Source organism: Phyllopteryx taeniolatus, chromosome 16 (genome assembly GCF_024500385.1).
Source record: "Phyllopteryx taeniolatus isolate TA_2022b chromosome 16, UOR_Ptae_1.2, whole genome shotgun sequence".
NCBI lineage: Eukaryota > Metazoa > Chordata > Actinopteri > Syngnathiformes > Syngnathidae > Phyllopteryx > Phyllopteryx taeniolatus.
In genome coordinates, this window is record NC_084517.1 from 3844364 (window position 1) to 3863353 (window position 18990).

General features: G+C 44.5%; 3 protein-coding genes across 4 annotated transcripts in view; 2 read left to right on the forward strand and 1 right to left on the reverse strand.

Moving 5' to 3' along the window:
• Nucleotides 1-8521, forward strand: part of pitpnc1a (phosphatidylinositol transfer protein cytoplasmic 1a) — a 41396-nt gene extending 32875 nt beyond the window's left edge. Inside the window, exons 5-9 of the mRNA XM_061749094.1 lie at nt 3200-3271; nt 4935-5030; nt 5608-5763; nt 5883-5946; nt 6335-8521. Coding sequence (XP_061605078.1) covers nt 3200-3271; nt 4935-5030; nt 5608-5763; nt 5883-5946; nt 6335-6648 — 702 coding nt within the window. The 3' untranslated portion in view covers nt 6649-8521. The remainder of the gene's footprint in view (nt 1-3199; nt 3272-4934; nt 5031-5607; nt 5764-5882; nt 5947-6334) is intronic.
• slc25a19 (solute carrier family 25 member 19) lies at nt 3153-13033 on the reverse strand. 2 transcript variants are annotated; one of them, XR_009784779.1, is made up of 8 exons: nt 12866-13033; nt 12262-12422; nt 11915-12070; nt 11190-11360; nt 10270-10450; nt 10012-10142; nt 4907-5053; nt 3153-4789 (listed from the first exon to the last, which is right to left on the reverse strand). XR_009784779.1 is itself a non-coding variant. In XM_061749087.1 (7 exons), the coding sequence occupies exons 2-7, from the start codon at nt 12391-12393 to the stop codon at nt 9188-9190; spliced, it is 990 nt and encodes a 329-aa protein (XP_061605071.1). In that variant the 5' UTR covers nt 12394-12422; nt 12866-13032; the 3' UTR covers nt 8988-9187. The 2 variants fall into 2 exon arrangements, 1 of the variants encoding a protein (XP_061605071.1); XM_061749087.1 differs by lacking the exons at nt 3153-4789; nt 4907-5053 and adding an exon at nt 8988-9406 and having other exon boundaries at nt 12866-13032.
• An 812-nt stretch (nt 13034-13845) lies between these two features.
• On the forward strand, nt 13846-18623 carry LOC133465918 (MIF4G domain-containing protein B-like). Its single transcript, XM_061749089.1, has 6 exons — nt 13846-14004; nt 14583-14663; nt 14725-14834; nt 16170-16325; nt 17421-17513; nt 18051-18623. The coding sequence occupies exons 2-6, from the start codon at nt 14585-14587 to the stop codon at nt 18273-18275; spliced, it is 663 nt and encodes a 220-aa protein (XP_061605073.1). The 5' UTR covers nt 13846-14004; nt 14583-14584; the 3' UTR covers nt 18276-18623.
• The last annotated feature ends 367 nt before the right edge of the window (nt 18624-18990 follow it).

An 18990-nucleotide genomic window follows, 5' to 3' on the forward strand; every position in this document is an offset into this window, starting at 1 on the left:
AGCTGAGATGAAGCACTAATGATTTGTTCTTAGACTTAAGATGGAGTCTGCTAAAGGCGGCCAGACACATCAATAGGAAACAACAGAAGGTTGATCTTCTCACTTGGAAGCTTGAGTGGCTTTTGGAGAGTTTTGCTGATGCAATTACTGCTCTTTATGATTCAAATGCCATTGTTGTGTAATTCTTATTACCTTCAATGTCAACATTTCGTAATTTTCTTAATATAAAACATTTTTTTTTTTTTTTTTTTTTTGCGCTCCCGCTGGGGACTCCATTGTTCTGTTGGGGGACTTCAATGCTCACGTGGGCAATGACAGTGAGACCTGGAAGGGCGCGATTGGGAGGAACGGCCCCCCCGATCAGAACCCGAGCGGTGTTCTGTTATTGGACTTCTGTGCTCGTCACGGATTGTCCATAACGAACACCATGTTCAAGCATAAGGGTGTCCACACGTGCACTTGGCACCAGGACACCCTAGGTCGCAGTTCGATGATCGACTTTGTGGTCGTGTCATCGGACTTGCGGCCGCATGTCTTGGACACTCGGGTGAAGAGAGGGGCGGAGCTGTCAACTGATCACCACCTGGTGGTGAGTTGGCTCCGATGGTGGGGGAAGATGCCGGTCCGACGTGGCAGGCCCAAACGTATTGTGAGGGTCTGCTGGGAACGTCTGGCAGAATCCCCTGTCAGAAGGAGTTTCAACTCCCACCTCCGACAGAACTTTGCTCATGTTCCGGGGGAGGCGGGGGACATCGAGTCCGAGTGGACCATGTTCCGCGCCTCCATTGCTGAGGCGGCCGACCGGAGCTGTGGCCGTAAGGTGGTCGGTGCCTGTCGTGGCGGCAATCCGCGAACCCGTTGGTGGACACCAACGGTGAGGGATGCCGTCAAGCTGAAGAAGGAGTCCTATCGGGCCTTTTTGGCCTGTGGGACTCCTGAGGCAGCTGATGGGTACCGGCTGGCCAAGCGGAATGCAGCTCTGGTGGTCGCTGAAGCAAAAACCCGGGCATTGGAGGCGTTCGGTGAGGCCATGGAGAAAGACTTCCGGACGGCTTCGAGGAAATTCTGGTCCACCATCCGACGTCTCAGGAGAGGAAAGCAGTGCACCACCAACACTGTGTATAGTGGGGATGGGGCGCTGCTGACCTCGACTCGGGACGTTGTGAGTCGGTGGGGAGAATACTTCGAAGACCTCCTCAATTCCACCGACACGCCTTCCCATGGGGAAGCAGAGTGTGGGTTCTCTGAGGCGGGCTGTCCTATCTCTGGGTTTGAGGTCACCGAGGTAGTTAAAAAGCTCCTCGGTGGCAGGGCCCCGGGGGTGGATGAGATTCGCCCGGAGTTCCTAAAGGCTCTGGATGTTGTGGGGCTGTCCTGGTTGACACGCCTCTGCAACATCGCGTGGACATCGGGGACAGTGCCTCTGGATTGGCAGACTGGGGTGGTGGTCCCCCTTTTTAAGAAGGGGGACCGGAGGGTGTGTTCCAACTACAGGGGGATCACACTGCTCAGCCTCCCTGGTAAGGTCTATTCAGGGGTGCTGGAGAGGAGGGTCCGTCGGGAAGTCGAATCTCAGATTCAGGAGGAGCAGTGTGGTTTTCGTCCTGGCCGTGGAACAGTGGACCAGCTCTACACCCTCGGCAGGGTCCTCGAGGGTGCATGGGAGTTCGCCCAACCAGTCTACATGTGTTTTGTGGACTTGGAGAAGGCGTTCGACCGTGTCCCTCGGGGAGTCCTGTGGAGAGTGCTTCGGGAGTATGGGGTACCGAACCCCCTGATACGGGCTGTTCGGTCCCTGTACGACCGGAGTCAGAGTTTGGTCCGCATATCCGGCAGTAAGTTGAACTCGTTCCCGGTGAGGGTTGGACTCCGCCAAGGCTGCCCTTTGTCGCCGATTCTGTTCATAACTTTTATGGACAGAATTTCTAGGCGCAGCCGAGGCGTAGAGGGGGTCCGGTTTGGTGGCCTCAGTATTGCATCTCTGCTTTTTGCAGATGATGTGGTTCTGTTGGCTTCATCAAGCCGTGACCTCCAACTCTCATTGGAGGAGTTCGCAGCCGAGTGTGAAGCGGCTGGGATGAGAATCAGCACCTCCAAATCTGAGACCATGGTCCTCAGTCGGGAAAGGGTGGCATGCCATCTCCAGGTCGGGGATGAGATCCTGCCCCAAGTGGAGGAATTCAAGTATCTTGGGGTCTTGTTCACGAGTGAGGGAAGAATGGAACGGGAGATCGACAGGCGGATCGGTGCAGCGTCTGCAGTGATGCGGACTTTGTATCGGTCCGTTGTGGTAAAGAAAGAGCTAAGCCGAAAGGCGAAGCTCTCAATTTACCGGTCGATCTTCGTTCCTACCCTCACCTATGGTCATGAGCTGTGGGTCGTGACCGAAAGAACAAGATCCCGGATACAAGCGGCCGAAATGAGTTTCCTCCGCAGGGTGTCCGGGCTCTCCCTTAGAGATAGGGTGAGAAGCTCGGTCATCCGGGAGGATCTCAGAGTAGAGCCGCTACTCCTCCGCATTGAGAGGAGCCAGATGAGGTGGCTGGGGCATCTGATTCGGATGCCTCCCGGACGCCTCCCTGGTGAGGTGTTCCGGGCATGTCCCACCGGGAGGAGACCCCGGGGACGACCCAGGACGCGCTGGAGAGACTACATCCTTCGGCTGGCCTGGGAACGCCTCGGGATCCCCCCGGAAGAGCTGGATGAAGTGGCTGGGGAGAGGGTAGTCTGGGCGTCCCTGCTGAAGCTACTGCCCCCGCGACCCGACCCGGATAAGCGGTAGAGAATGGATGGATGGATGGATATTTTTTTTGTTGAATTTTTATTTATTTTTTTTGGTAGTGGCTGGAACAGATTGTCATTTGCATTTATTTCAACGGGGAACGATGATTTGAACTACCAGTGATTTGAGTTATGACTGTGGTCATGGGACAAATTAAACTCGTATCTCAAGGCGCCACTATTTCAGATCAGTGCTACTGTTCAAACCGTGCATAAATGTTGCGATGACTTAAAATAATATTCAATGTACTTTTTAAATGTCTCATTCTTGATGAACACTTGGGCCTACTACCTACTGTATTTGAATGTTGGTCATTGTGGTGCAACTTGGAGAGCGTCGTATTATTATTATTGTTATTATAAAAAAAAATTTGTTGTGGTGCTTGGTGTAAAAATGTGAGTGTGTTTGTCTCGATAGTGTTCCTTCCTGCCCAAGTTCTCCATCCACATCGAGACCAAATACGAGGACAACAAAGGGAGCAACGATAACGTGAGTGAAAGTTGCATAATGCTTGCATGATTATCTCTTTTTATTGTGTTTTTGTTACGTATTCTCTGCTATCCCGCTCTGTAAAAGTGGCTTAGAGGACTTTACTAATACTGTGTTGAAATATCAATATCAAGAAATGGGCCACGCTGTGGAGGAAAAAATAAATAAATAAATAAAAATTTAAAAAAAAAAAAGGATGGGGGCCCTAATTTAATCATAAATTGGGATATGGAAAAAGTGAGGAATGGTAGCTTCTTACTTAATTATTCACGGGCCCAGTACAAAAAAAGAAGATATTATTATTATTATAATTTGAATAAAAATACATGATACTCTTTTCTTTGTATCTAATAAGCCTTTTACCAAGTCTTATTAAGAGTAGTGCAAAGTACCTATGTTCAAATACTACTTTAACAACAACTTGAATACATTTTAGAGTCAGCACTTTTTTTTATTTTTGCTTCCATAAGGGAGTTGAATCACTTTCTGCACAACTGTCGGTATTTCTACTTAAGTACAGAATGTGAGTACTTTTGCCACCTCTGCTTATGACTGATACAGTACAGTACTATATGTTGCTTTTTGTGTGGCATTGGTGTCGTTTTAAAGGCACATTACGCAATAAAACAAATATGTGCCACAGCACCACCCAGAGGCGAAAGGGGGGCGTTGCAGCCCGTCTTTCTTGCAATGTCACAGATGGTTGAGGCTGTTGGAGAACACTTCACCGAGCGTGTTTGTTTGCGCCCTCCTCCTCAATTCTCAAGTTTGCACTTGCCAGCCCCCGCCTGATGACACCTAGCCCACCAAAATCTGTACAAGCGACGTCACTGTCATGTTTATTTAATTAGTAAATTCAGCTTTCTCGCTGCGCTTTCATCCTTACTACACATAAATAAAAACTGAATACAATGATTTGCAGAGCCTTCTCAACCTATATTCAATACACTACAAAGACAAGCTATTTAATGTTCAAACTGAGAAACTTTATATATAGTTGTTTTTTTTTTTAGCAAATATACTCTCATTTTGAATTTGAGTTCCAAAAAAGTAAGGACATGGACATGTTAGATCACCTTTCTTTTTTATGAACAACACCTGAGGACACTAATTGTTGAAGCTTTGTCGGTGCCATTCTTGCTTGATGTACAATTTAAGTTGCTCAAAAGGCTGGGGTCTTATTTGTCACATTTTACGCATCATCACGCGCCACACATTTTCAATGGGAGACAGGTCTAGTCAGTCTAGTACTCACACTTTTTTACCCTGAAGACACGCTGATATAACACATGCGCAACGTGGCTTGGCATTGTCTCGCTGAAACAAGCAAGGACGCCCCCCTGAAAAAGACCTTGCTTGGATGGCAGCATATTTTGCTCCAAAACCTGGATGTGCTTTAATGCAGTGGCGCCAGAGGGATCGAAGGTCACGGGCTTGTTGCTTACGTGATTCTCTTGACTCTTCTGATGATATCATGGACCATAGATGATGATATCATGGACCATAGAAGCCTTTCAACTAGTCACACACACACACACACACACACACACATAGTATGTGGCTAGGGAAATCACAGCACGTCAGCACACAATTTGTCAATGGCTGAAAGTGCATTATCGATCGGGCTGTCCTCACTTGTTTGAATTGTGCCTTTCCCATGCAGATATTTTGCAGCGAGCCCAGAGATGAGCCAACCGAGGTGTGTTTTGTGGACATCGCCTACGATGAGGTCCCCGAACGCCACTGCAAGGATTCCGAGGTGACAACGCTACCTTTCGTAACCTGGAAATACAGTAAATATAGTGAATAGAGTTTTTCAGTGAATAACGCAGGATAAGTTTCCCATAAAATAGGATAAATGAACTCGAGTTTGAGGTCTGTGCCCTTTCTGTAATGCCCTCAGATGCCATAAGATGAAGCCAAAGCACTAATTTTCTATTATTTAATTTTCTAAATGGATGTTCATAATTTGGACACCTTTATTTAAACCATGTACTAATCTTTTTTTGACCCAGCCTCGTAAAAGAATCGGAATCGAGAATCGTTTGGCACCGGAATCGAAATGTGGAAGCTGAATCGGGACCAGAATCACTGAAATTCAAACGACGCCCAACCCTAGTTCCAGGGAATGTTGTTGCAAGAGCTTTATAAAATCCGACTTTCTTTGACAGTCCCTGAATGTATGAAACTTTTATAGGAGACAGGGCTTTGGCTCCTCCTTTAGGGCATTTGTAAAAGTTCACTGTCATGTTCGGGGATCGGAATCTGTGATCCACAGCATTCCCACGAGAGCTTATCCAATGGATCTGCGCTTTGTCTCTCTGACGGCCACGTAGGATTTGCGCTATTTCAAGTCCAAGAAGACCGAGCGCGGCGTCCTGCAGGAAGACTGGATCGACACGCAGGATCCCATCATGTGCTCCTACAAGCTGGTCAGCGTCAAATTTGAAGTGTGGGGCCTGCAAACACGCGTGGAGCAATTTGTACATAAGGTGAGGATGCGAGCATGTTTGTCCGCTACTTGTGCAAGATTCTGGATCTTGCATTCATGAATCATCGCCTTTTGCCTTGAACCTTTTGACTCTTCTTTTTTTGCGTGAATTGTGCTCAGGTAATACGAGATGTTCTCCTGTTGGGACACAAGCAGGCCTTTGCCTGGGTGGATGAGTGGATCGGTGAGTCTTTTTATGTCACAAGCGATTCAGTAGCCGACTGAGCTCATGAGATTTTACAGTCTTGAGATTCTCCACAAGGAGTAATAAACGGAGGTTAACACATTTTTCAAAAAAAAACAAAACATTTAAAGTTTTACCCCTCCCACACACTTAACACACATTTAAATTGTATTATTAAATCATGCAAATCACGCTTAACTTAGTAAAACATTTTTTAAAGAATTACTTGTTAGCACCTGTTCTCACTCTCCCTCGCAGTTCTCCAAAGAGGCAAAGAGTGCTTGCTTAAAGTTGTTCATTTGGCAGTTGTTCTTCGCGGTTCCGCTGTATATGGTATGTGTATAGATTTTGAGTGTGCCGTTATTACTGACTATGTCCTTCCTGCCAGACATGAGCATGGAGGAGGTCCGCGAGTACGAGCGAGCCACCCAGGAAGCCACCAACCTGAAGATCGGCACCTTCCCGCCGGCCATCGCCATCACCGAGACGCCCCTGTCCTCTAGCGCTCGCAGCGGGCCCAACAGCGCCCCGTCCACCCCTCTGTCCACCGAGGCCCCCGAGTTCCTGACCGTGCCCAAGGACCGCCCCCGCAAAAAGTCGGCCCCGGAGACCCTAACCCTGCCCGACCTGCAGGGCCGGCGGGATTCCATTTTCAAACTTCCCAGCTTCTTCTCGTGGAACTCCAGCCCTCAGCCCGAATGAGAATGACGCCCCCCCCCCCGCGCGCCGCGGCACATCCCGTGATATCCCCTCGGCCAGCTGAAGGAGATTTTCAGCGTCATGGTGGTCTGACCTGCCAGCATGCAGAAAAGCAGCCTGGCAGGATTTCCTGGAGGTTCGGAGACATAAAAGCCAGAAGCACCAGTGAGCACTCTTGGCCCGATTAAGTGTAGCATACATTCCTTAAAATTATTATTATTTTTTTTTTTAAAAAGCCCACAGATGCTAACTCAGGTTGTGGATGCTCACATATTGTGATGGAGTCACATGATGCGCATATGGTGTACACTTGCTTTGCTTCATGAGCTGGCGTCGTGCTGACACGTCTGTGACAGTATTACTTGACTACTACTGACTTTGTTTTAAAAAAAAAAAAAAAAAAAAAGTTGTAAATATAGTTCATTCATATACAAGAATACAGTGACGCCCCGTTATTCAAGATGGGGGACCAAGAAGAAATATGCGAGTAATTGACACGCCAGTAGTTGCTTACAGACCAAGATGGCATCAAAGCACTACTTTTGTCTAAATTAAGGTCCTCAACTCCCATCAACATAGTTCCACGGCACCAACGCTGTCAGAAGGTGATGGCAAAGCATCACCCATCCATTTTTCTTCACTGCTTCTCGCTAGGGTCGCGGGCGTGCCGGAGCCTATCCCGGCTATCTTCGGCCGTGAGGCGGGGTACACCCGGAACAGGTCGCCGGCCAATCGCAGGGCAAAGCATTACTTGTCTAAATTAAGCGCCTCCATTCAGGTCAACAAACTTCCCCAAGATACCACAAGATGGTGGTAAAACACTACTTTTGTCCAAATGAAGCCCCTTCAATCACTTCAACCTAGTTCCTTGCCACCAAGATGCCAAAAGATAGCATCAAAGCACAACTTTTGTCCAAATGAAGCTCTCAACTCACTTCAACATAGTTCCTTGGGACCAAGTTGCCATAAGATGGAATCAAAGCAATAGTTTTGTCAAAATGAAGCTCCTTAATTCACTTCAACGTGCAGTAGCCATAAAAAAGCATTGGCTCCCTTCTCAAATTGTTATTTCTGCACAGTTTCCTCGCTTGAATGTTTAAGATCATCGAACAAAAGTAAATAGCGCATATATGACCTAAGTGGGAAAAAAAAAATACAAAAATATTCCATATTGTTTACCCTTCCCCAATGCTTTATTATAATATACAACACTTTCTGAACACAATGAAAATGTGTAGCCTGCTTACAAATGCATTTGAACGCGCAAAAAATAAATGACAGGCCTAAAATGTAGAGAAAATACATGTTGCGGCATCTGTGTACATGCATGTGCCTTTAAAGAGGCGGTGCCCTGTGACAATGAGTCCGCGTGCGAATGTCAAGGCGCGAGTTGTGGCCGACAGCAGCTTCTTAGTTAAGTGTGCTCATTGTGGTCTCCCGTCCGCCCAGCGTTTAAGAAATGGCTAAAAAAGTGTTTCAGCAACTGTGGCTCCCCATTCCTATATGTGAGGGCATCACAGTGAGTATACTGTATATAAAATAAAATTAAAAAAAACTATATAGCACGGGAGCACTGTATCCTCTGCTACAATCACGTTACTCGACTGTTTTGTATTTTAATGGCCTATTTCCCGCGCGTTTATCACAGTTCTTCGCTTGCATGACTTTGGAGCGCTTTTGCATTTGGGCAAATTGAATGTTAAGTGTTTTAATCCGTATTCTTCAACGAGATGGCGACTTTTCTGTGTCCGTTTTACTACTTTGATCATTTCAACCGCACTCACTTTCGCCCCCCTCATGCTGTTGTCGGGGGGGGGGGGGGGGAGGGGGTTCCTATTCTGTAAATTCAATGGAATAAAATACTGTCGTGACTGGTTGACTCGGCTCATAACTTGACCCACAACCACTTTGACGTGATGAATATCACGTGTAGTTAAATCCATTGTCGTACCGGTGTCTGAAATTTGACAAAAGTTTGAAAAATATTAGAAACAATTACTACCATTTGAAAGATAACTGCCAATAATTCAAATACTATATCATTAAAATGAATATATTTTCGAAAGGAAATTCAGTGGGCCATGTCTTTACTGTTATTGATGAAAATGACCCAGCTGGCACATGCACGGTAGGTTAATTGAAGACTCTTAAATTGTCCGTAAATAAGAACGTGAGTGTGAATGGTTGGTTGTTTCTATATGGCTTGCGATTGGCTGGCAACCACTTCAGGTTGTACCCGCCTCTTGCCCACAGTTAGCTGGGATCGCCTCCAGCATGCCCGCGACCCTCGTAAGCGGTGAATATGACCCATAAACACCGATTTGAAAAACAAGTGTCAGTGGTTAAAGTGTGCAAAGTTCAGTTTAATAGTGAAATAAACCCATGATAGCATTCATTCAAAAACATAATAGAATAATATGATAAATAAATGTCTTGAGTGTACAACAGTACAGTATTGTAAAGAGTCCTGCCACCGCATCTCCCATTTTGTAAACGCAACAGGAAGTGCCGTGACTACTTCCCATCCGGTTGATCGCCTTCGCTATCTCCCCGCAGCACAGTCGCTGAAGCCGTCGTCACTTGTCGGCGCGTCTTTGAGGTCTCGTAACACGTCGAGGAACAATTCGTACCAAAAGAAAGTGAAGCCGGTGGACAGGGCCGCCTTGAGCAGGCTCGGGGAGAGGCCTTTAAAGAAGCCTCGCGCGCCCTCCTCTTTGGCCACCTGCGCTACACAGTCCGCTAAGCCACGGTAGTGGCGCACCTACGGACATATTAGGGGAAAAAAATGACTTTTGAACGGCTGGGCAAACGGAGATGAAGAATTTAAAACACTACAATATTGTTGCTAATTTAACTAGCCTGTCTATAGCGTTTTGCATTATGTGCTACCATTAAGCCATCTAAAGTTTGCAAGTACTTCTTCACTACCTGCCAAACGGCTGATTGTTGTGACGTTCGCTGCCACCGCAGCCGGCGCTTTAAATTCACTTTTTTTTTTTTTCGCCCGCAAGTGAAGACAAAAAAAAGAAATACGCTGAATGCTGTCTCGTATCTTGAAAAGTCGGGTCACCAGTAGTTTAATTAGATTTTTGAAGACCTAACTATTCAACTATTTCTTTGTTTTTAAAACCATCTTTACCATCTTGTTTCAGGTACCGCTCTTCAGTTACACCATTATTTAAGTATTTGCTTGACATTTGAGCGATTTCATTTAATACTGTTTTTGTATATTTTAAGTTCTTTTTATATATTTAAGTGATTTGTAATCAGCAATACTCCCTGCCCTCTCGAATTAGGCTCATTTTAGCAACACCAGAAAATAGCATTTAAAATCCAGAAGAAAAAAAAAAAATGAAAGCAGCTCACCTGTCCAAAGTGGACTCTGGCATCCTCAAAGCCACCGACTTGCAGTCTCTTCTTGAAGAGGTCAAATGGATACGTGATTGTTTTGCTGATCATTCCGGCTCCGCTGCCACATACCAGACTCCGTAGGTTTTCTTGACACACAAAAAAAAAAGCACATGCACGTGTGTGAATGGTCAGAATGGCACCACCTCCACCTCAATTCGGGCCAGGAAAACCCCTGCTTACACTGAAAGCGTCCCGTGAACTGACGGCACTGACCTCCCGATTTCCCAGCAGAAGGAGGCGGCGCCAGCTGCCTTCTGAAGACGTTGTAGAAGAAGAACTGCAGTCCGGCGTAAGGAAACACGGCAACGAGCATCGGCGAGAGGCCGCGATAGAACGTCAGCGCTCCCTCCGAGCGCCACATCGTACACACGCCGTGCGCCAGGTTCCTGTACAACTTCAAACATGCGCACAAAAATGAGGCTATGTAAGTTTATATCATATCACGTATACTTTTAAATATTTACAAACAAAACATAATTGATGCCGTGCCCTAATGCAGCATTCACAAATTCATACATTTTTCAGTTGAGGAGTTTCATTTAGACTAAAGTAGTGCTTTGCCGGCATCTTGTGGCATGAGTTATGTTTCATTGACAAAAAAAAAAAAAAAAAAAAAAAGTGTTTTGGTAACGTGAGTTGAGGAGCTTCATTTTGACAAAAGTAGTGATTTGTTACCATTTTAAAGCATCGTATGGCATTGCGGAGCTTCATTTAGACAGGAAAATGTTGAAGTGAGTTGAGGGGCTTCATTTAGACAAAAATGATGCTTTGCCTCTAACCAAGAAAGTATGCTGAAGTGAGTTGAGGATCTTCATATTGACGAGAGTAGTGCTTTGATGCATCAAGGTGCCAAGGAACTACGTTGAAGTAGGTTGAGGAGCTTCGTTTTGACAAAAAAACAACGCTTTGTTCTCTATTTTATGGCATCTATAGTCAAAGGCGGGATATGCTTCTATATCAACAAAAAATGGTGTACCGGCGTCACGGTGCTCAGCGCACACTGCAGTCGAGCTGTAAGCCATTCTACTCGCCACGCGAGTTTAAGGCGTGTGGGGGGGGGGGTCGTGCGGATCGGGAAATTCCCCGTAACCCGAAAGGTTAGACATGTTTTGAGTGTTGTCGACATGCCTCACCTTGGGCTCGCCCTGAGCGGCAAAGCGCGTCCTGAGCGTGTCCAGAGGCTGACACACCACCGCGGCCGAGCAGGCGGCCGAGCCCCCGCACAGGAAGTGCACCCCTGACGTCTGGCTGTCAAAGGACGTCGTGTCGTGGACCGCCTTGGTCAGACACTCGAACGTGGCGAACTACAACAGAAAAAAATAATAAATACATTTCTAAATATTACTTTTGACACCAAAAAAAAAAAAGACCAAGGCATGTTGTTTTTTTTAAGCTTTCTGCTACAATATCAGTTAAAAAAAAATACCAACATGCTTGCTACAAATTGTGTTTTTTCTGGTTTTCCCGATCACATTCAAATGTGACTTGGGCAATTATGCTATTAGGCTAACCATACGCCTGTGAGCAATTTTGGAAGCTCTGTTTCTATGTGTTGCTGCTCCATGTGTTTAAGTAGCAGTTTGAAGATTTAGAATTACCCAAACATTTATGCAAGTTTTTGTTCGCCAGTCTGTGGCGTGTCACATTATATATTATACGTTTATTTGCTTTGTTTGAAGATTTTAGTGTGTAAATATAAAATGTTTTGATTCTCTTTTGTTTCATGTGTAAGTTCTACAGTAAACATCAACTTGGTGTGACAATTAAACAACAGGAAGTAAGCGCGCTTCGCCTTTTTTTTTTTTTTTTTTTTTTTTTTAATCGGAAGTGGTTGTGGAATGTATGGGTTTCACCGTACCTGCACTGCTCCATAGCAGATTGAGAGCAGTTGCGCGGGGACGTGACCCTTCCAAAAAGCAGCAAGGCCCTCTTCTGCGTGAATACAACGTGCCGCCTGAAATAAGCCCCAATACTTCCCTCCTGGCCTTGCAGAGGACAGACACTCAATCTGCAGCTGCAAGTAAACACATTATTATTAGTAATGACAGGCCAAAATTGTCTATAGGTGTGAATGTGCGCCATGCACGTAATTGGCAACCAGTCCAGTGTGTGGTCCACTGGGATAGACTCCAGCTCACCCGCGACCACAATGAGGACAAGCGCTACAGAAAAAAAAAATAAAGCAACAACTCCACATCCTGCTACCTGAAATCGGATTTTGATGACGTCCAAAGGGCTGATGAGGGCTCGGGTGACCGTGCCGGCAGCCGACCCCGCCAGGGCTGCCTCCTGGGCACTGAGCGGTACCCCCTGTACCCTGGGGTCATAGCCCACCATGTCACCAAGGCCGCGGGTACCTGTGGGGACTGACAAACAAGGAATCATCATGACTTTGTGCCGCCGGCATCATCCAACAACAGCAGAGTTGGATAAATTGATACTGATTTCCTTTGAAATAACTCCCCGCTTTACAATTTAAATGAATTAACTGGAATCTGGGTCACTCGATGGAAAACTAATTTCCGTTCCCCTTCCTCTCTTTCATTTTGAAGTGTGGCCTCAAATCGACGAAGGGGAACATTCATGGCTGACACTACATGAAAATGAACTCGCGCTTCTTATTCATTAAAGAGGGAACAAGAAAAAAAAGAAGGAAAAAAAGGGTGCCACTCCTTAAAGAATCTCACAGTAATGACAGTTGTAATTTGAAAACAATGTAAACAGAGGGCACGTTGTAGGGCTTGGCTAAAAGCTAAGCTAACAACAAGAGCACTTTGCGAGGACGAATACAGTGTAGTTAATAACTTACTTGGTTAAATTTGTCAACCTTTAGGGGGGAAAACAAAACAAAAAAAATACTTCTTAAATCCTCAACGCAAACGTGGAAACTCAAACAGGAACAAATTTAATGAATGCGGCTTCCGCCTGGAGTGTCGCAACTACTTCTGGGTGATGACCTCAGTCTTCTTCGTGTATCAATGCGGTTAAATAATAATTAAAAAGGCACAGTACCGCCACCAATGGTTCGTTTGTGAAACTACATCAAATGCTCCAAAAAACGTTTCTAGTGCGTGTGTCCTAGTGTCCTGTAAGCAGCAATATTGAAATGTATCTAACAATAACAACCATCATAATGACAAATGTGCCTAGTAAAACAAAATTGAACGGCATAATGCATTTAATTAACATGTAAAAATGCTGAAATGATATAACGAGCAACGTTATTGTAGCGCTTGTGTGCAGCACTGTAAAGGAAGTAATTAAATTTTTACCCCCTAAAATTAATATCTTGAGTCCTCTGTGCAGTTGTACATGCCCTGAACTCCACTTTCAATGTGTTCACACGCACACACACACAGAGTGTAGGTTGGGAAGGGCATTAATGAAGTGCTTATTATATAAACCAAGTACAGTTAGAAAATAATAGTACATTTTAAATTCAATGATTTCTAATTCCTATTGCCTTCTTTCTTTTCAAAATAACGACACACCCAGCGAATATTTGAGAAAGGGAGGCTATTAGTAAAATACATAAAATCAACAAGTAAAACGTACAAAAAAAATGAGCTAAAATGACAGATTTAAGAAAAGACTCCAGCCACAGGGCAGCAACCGAGATAGTTTGTCTCATTGCATGGACCTAGCGACGGACTATCTTGTGCTGATAGTTTATCTTTGAATGACTACAACTAACCAATGCGACCAGAGGGTAAATCTTGTGCTGATATTTTATCTTTGAATAGCTACGCCTAACCAATGCGACCAGAGAGGGTAAATCTTGTGCTGATATTTTATCTTTGAACGACTACAACTAACCAATGCGACCAGCGAGGGCAACATCTTGTGGCGGTGTTTCATCTTTGAATGACTTCAACACGCCATACCTATGCGAGTGAAAAGGCGAAGAATCATCAATTAACTCTACAATTCGCGTAGCATTTTCCAAATGTAAGTAGTAAGATATAAACCAGATGTTTTAATAACTCGACGTGAAACTCCTCCAGCGTTAAACTTAACTCGTACTTTTTTTTTTTTAGCACAACAGGCTGGCTAGCTAACATCACCTTCGATTTCAATGTTAAAAAAAAAAAAAAAAAAAAAGATATTTTTAAACAAATGTTAGTAACTCATTTCCTAATGGGCTTAACGTGTTCTTTTGGGATTAGTAACTTGCTCATTTAACGCAATGCGACATGAATGTGACCCGAGTTTGTTCAGGGTAATCCTTGCTATCATTAGTTTAGAGCCAACTTGATGACACCGCAGGATTTTGGAGCTATTGTTGTCTCTGTTAAATAGTTTAGGTAGGGATTTTTATATAGTAGATCGAGATAGTTCCCTAAAAAGTCCACTAAAAATCCCTTTGTCGTGATAAAAGAGACCCTCATCATTTTTGTAGGTGTGTAGTATGTTTATAGTGGGATATATATATATATATATACATATATATATATATATTTGGTATGATTTTGGAGTAGGGAATGAGTAAATTATTCAATTTGGAGTATTTTTGTTTTTACCCGCAGCTATGGAAAACTGTCCGGAGGACTACAGGATCCAGTCGTTTGACCTGGAAACCCAAATGTTGCTTAAAACAGCCTTGAAAGGTGACATTGACGCATTGCAAAATTGCAGGTCAGTCGACTCAAAATGTGATCATCCTTACAGATCCGGGGTCCGTGAATCTGGACAAGGTGTGCAACATTATTGTGGATCAGTCGCTGAAGGACCAAGTGTTCAGCAAAGAGGCGGGACGCATCTGCTACACCATCGTGCAGGTGCGGAACAATGTCAGGAGATGCCGTACTGTAAATGTCGACATCAATTAACCTAGCATGAAAGATTATTGGAATGTGGTAGGAAGCAGGAGTACTGGCGAAAACCCAAGCATTTCATTGTTTTTAATTCAGTGAAAAGTATGTTTACAGCATTCATTTAATTATGATTATTATTCATCCATTTTCTACACCGGTTATATTATTATTATTATGATTTATGGAAAATTCCTTTGTTCATCTATGCCAGTGACATTGTGATGCAATGAAAAACAGAACTATTAAATACCTTTAGTCTTCCCTTAGATGGAAAAAAGTTACAATAAACCTTGTAATGGTATTGAAGTTAGAAAAGCGGTGCAAGTGAGCATCACGTCTGACAAGTACTAGAAATTATGGAATTAATCCCCACAAAATCAACCAAATTTTAACCAAATGCATGATTTTTTTTTAAACAGAAATAATATTTTAGAGAAATATCAATCTGGTTTTAGGATTAACTACAGTACAGAGACAGCCCTTTAAATGACAACAGGTGGAATACAGGCTCTAATAAACTCAGTCTTGGTGCTATTGGACCTTTGGGCTGCTTTTGCTACAGTAGATCACCACATTTTATTAAACAGACTCAGAAACATGATTGGCCTCTCTAGTACTGTTTCTAACTGGTTCAGTACTTATTTCTCAGATCAAATTTTCTTTGTCAGTATGGATGCATGTTCCTCAGGAACACATGATATTAAATGTGGGGTACCCCAAGGGTCAATTTCAGGTCCACTGCATTTAATCTTTATATGCTTCCTCTCGGGGGTGTGATCAGGAGTCAGGGCATCAGCTTCCACAGTTATGCAAATGACTTGCAGCTGTATATTGCCGTGTCTCCTGACGGCACTGGGCCTATTGAGTTCCCTTTTAACATGCACTTTAAACATAAAGTGTTGGATGGCAGAGAATTTTTTTATTTTATTCCCGCACACTGTGGGGAGTTCCGCTAGGTCTGCCCCAGTCATTGTGGTCTCTGTGGTGGCATCCTCTTTGGCTGTGGCACCTCCCACAGGTTGTCTTTCCTCGCCCAGGAGCCTCACCTCAGTGCTTTGCCATGTCCCGATAATATTAGTCAAATTGGTGCTGTTTTTGTGTGCGTGCGGGTATGTGTATATGTGGGGTTGGGATGTGTGAGTTTTTTTTTTTTCTTGTATTCTTCCTGCTATTTTTAATGTCTGTTTTTTATCTCTGTGAAGCACTTTGCTGGATTCCCTATGTATGAAAAGCGCTATACAAATAAAATGTGATTTTTGATCAGTTAACACCTATTGTGCTGACTCTTGTGCGGCGTAGGCGGAGGCCAAGCAGAACAACGGCAGCACGTTTAGGAGGAACTTGCTGAACAGGCTCCAGCAGGAGTTCACGGAACGCGAGGAGACCCGAGCTCGATCCCTGCAGGAGTGGGTCTGCTTGGTCACGTTCATCTGCAACATCTACGACTACCTCAAAGTGAGCACAAACACCGACACTATCAGCTAGTCTCTTTTAACTCGATGTGCGTCGCTGGATTTTGAAAACCTTTGGGAGACTGACACTTTTCATAGGAACGAATGAGAATATTTAACATTACTGAGATAATGTGGTTGCACAAGTGTGCACATCCTCTTGTAACTGGGATGTGGCGGCGTTTAGAATTAACCAATCACATTGGTTAAATGGAGGTTAGCACACACCACCATTTAAAGTGCCTCTGATTAACTGCAAATGTTTTTTTTGTGGGGTTTTTACCCCCCCCCCCCCCCTCAAATTGAGTTTTATAGGTTATAGAGGATATTAATGGCGGCTAAAGGCTTGAATTGATTTGGTCTTTTTTAATATCACAAAAACCTGGCATTTGAACAGGGATGTGTAGACTTTTTATATCCAATGCACTGCTTGTACTTAACTCAATTTCTAGAGCACATTAGCAACAGCCACAGCTGAAACAAAGCGCCGTACATGGAACACCAATAATAATACAATGCGTGATAACATGCATTTACAGTGGGTGCGGATAGTCTGCAGAACCCCTTTAAAATTGTTCACTCTTTATTGCAGCCATTTGCGAAAATCATTTAACCCACATGGACAGAAAAAGAAAAAAAAAAACTGAATTGTGGAAATTTTTGCAATTTATTAAAAAAGAAAAAGTGAAATATCACACAGCCATAAGTATTCAGACCCTTTGCAATGTCACTCAAATTTAACTCGGGTGCTATCTCTTCTGATCATTCAAACTATATGGAGCCTTTCAAGACTTTTTTTTTTTTTATTAACCTAAATATGTCAATTGCTATGACATAACCTAAAATGGTCCTATATTCTGATTGGTTAGACTTACTGTCTATATTAAAAATGGCCTAATGGACCGCCCCCTTTGAATTGTGGGACGGTCTCTGGTCATTGCCCGATTGCCAGTCCACGCTGCTCACAATCACATCGGAGCTTTTAATTGGCCGAAAGCTAAGGTTGTCAGGAGTTGATGGTTTATAATGTTTATTTCATATGCGGATGTGGGTATGCACCTTTTAAACTGTTTAATTCTAACGATGTGGCGTCGCACAGGTGAACAACACGCCCATCGTGGCCTTGGTCCAGCCCGTGTACGACTGTCTGATCAGGCTGGCGCAGCCAGACGCTCTGATGAATGAAGAAGAGGTGAGCAAGACTGTACTGTTTAGGCTAGTATGCTAGCTATTACTGATGATGAGCTTCTAGTGTTTTTTTTTTTGTTGAATGATTTAACGACTGCGGCACATTGACCGACTGGTTAGCACAGCTCTGAGGACCCGGGTTCAAATCCGGCCTCACCTGTGTGGAGTTTGCCTGCGTGGGTTTTCTCCGGGCACTCCGGTTTCCTCCCACATCCCAAAAACACGCGTGGTCGGTTGATTGAAGACTCTAAATTGCCCGTAGGTGTGAATGGTTGTTTGTTTCTATGTGCCCTGCGATTGGCTGGTGACGAGTTCAGGGTGTACCCCGCCTCTCGCCCGAAGATAGCTGGGATAGGCTCCAGCACGCCCGCGACCCTTGTGAGGATAAAGTGGTACAGAAAATGGATGGATGGATTTAACGACTGAATGCAGTCGTTTATGGGTTCGCGATTTGTGTAGCTGCGTGGTGTTTGCTCTTCTTGATCCTCTCTGCCGTATCCCCGTTCACTGTGCTCACCACCTCCCGTCCGCCGTCCCCCAGGTGGACTGTCTCGTTCTGCAGCTTCATCGCATCGGTGAGCAGCTGGAGAAGTCGAGCAGCCAGCGCATGGACGAGCTCTTCTACCTGCTGCGCGACGGCTTCCTCCTCCAGGAAAGCCTCACCTCCATGGCCCGCCTGCTGCTGATGGAGATCCTGGAGTTCAGGGCGGGGGGCTGGGTCCTCAGTGGCACGGCGCACAGATACTACTACAGCGAAACAGACTAAAGACACCCAAATGGGTATGGGAATACACCAGCAATTTTGATTCAAGAACGTGCAATAGATCCCCGGAGTTCAATTCCTGAGGTTCACACAGCCCCCTTAGTTATTCTTTTATTTATTTATTATAGTTTTTATATATATCTTGAAGGCATTCCTTTCCGTGAGAATACATTGCTAGGTTAAAGTTGGGATATTCCCGATCAGATTACAAGGTGGTTTGACATCTTTTCTGACGTGTGACAAATAGTCAAGGGAATCAAAATATCTCTTGGAGTTTTGAGAAGTATTTTATTATTAAAGATTTGCAGTGCAGTTCTACCTGTGTAGTTTCTTCACCAGCTATTAGGAAAAGTGTTATGGTTTTATTCAGAGATTGTGTATACTGTTATTTTGTATTTGTTCCAATAAATCTATTAAAAAAAAAAAGTAGCCTGTCCGTTCTAAAGTGAACCCTTTTATATGGATGGCTCGCAATAAATTTGAGAAAAAAAGAATAGTGAGGGGGGGGGGGGGATTTATTTATTTTTTAAAGTTCGATGTGTGAAAAGGGGCGTCACTCAGGAGTGGCCACTTTAGAGAACCTTGTTGTCAGCCATGAGTGTGCGCACATCACAGGGACAAGGCAGAAGAGCGAGAGGGAATAAAACAAGTCCGACTTTGACAACCAGTGTGTGCACAGGGGCTTCACTCTGGTGTGGCCGCTTTAGAGCGCCTCATT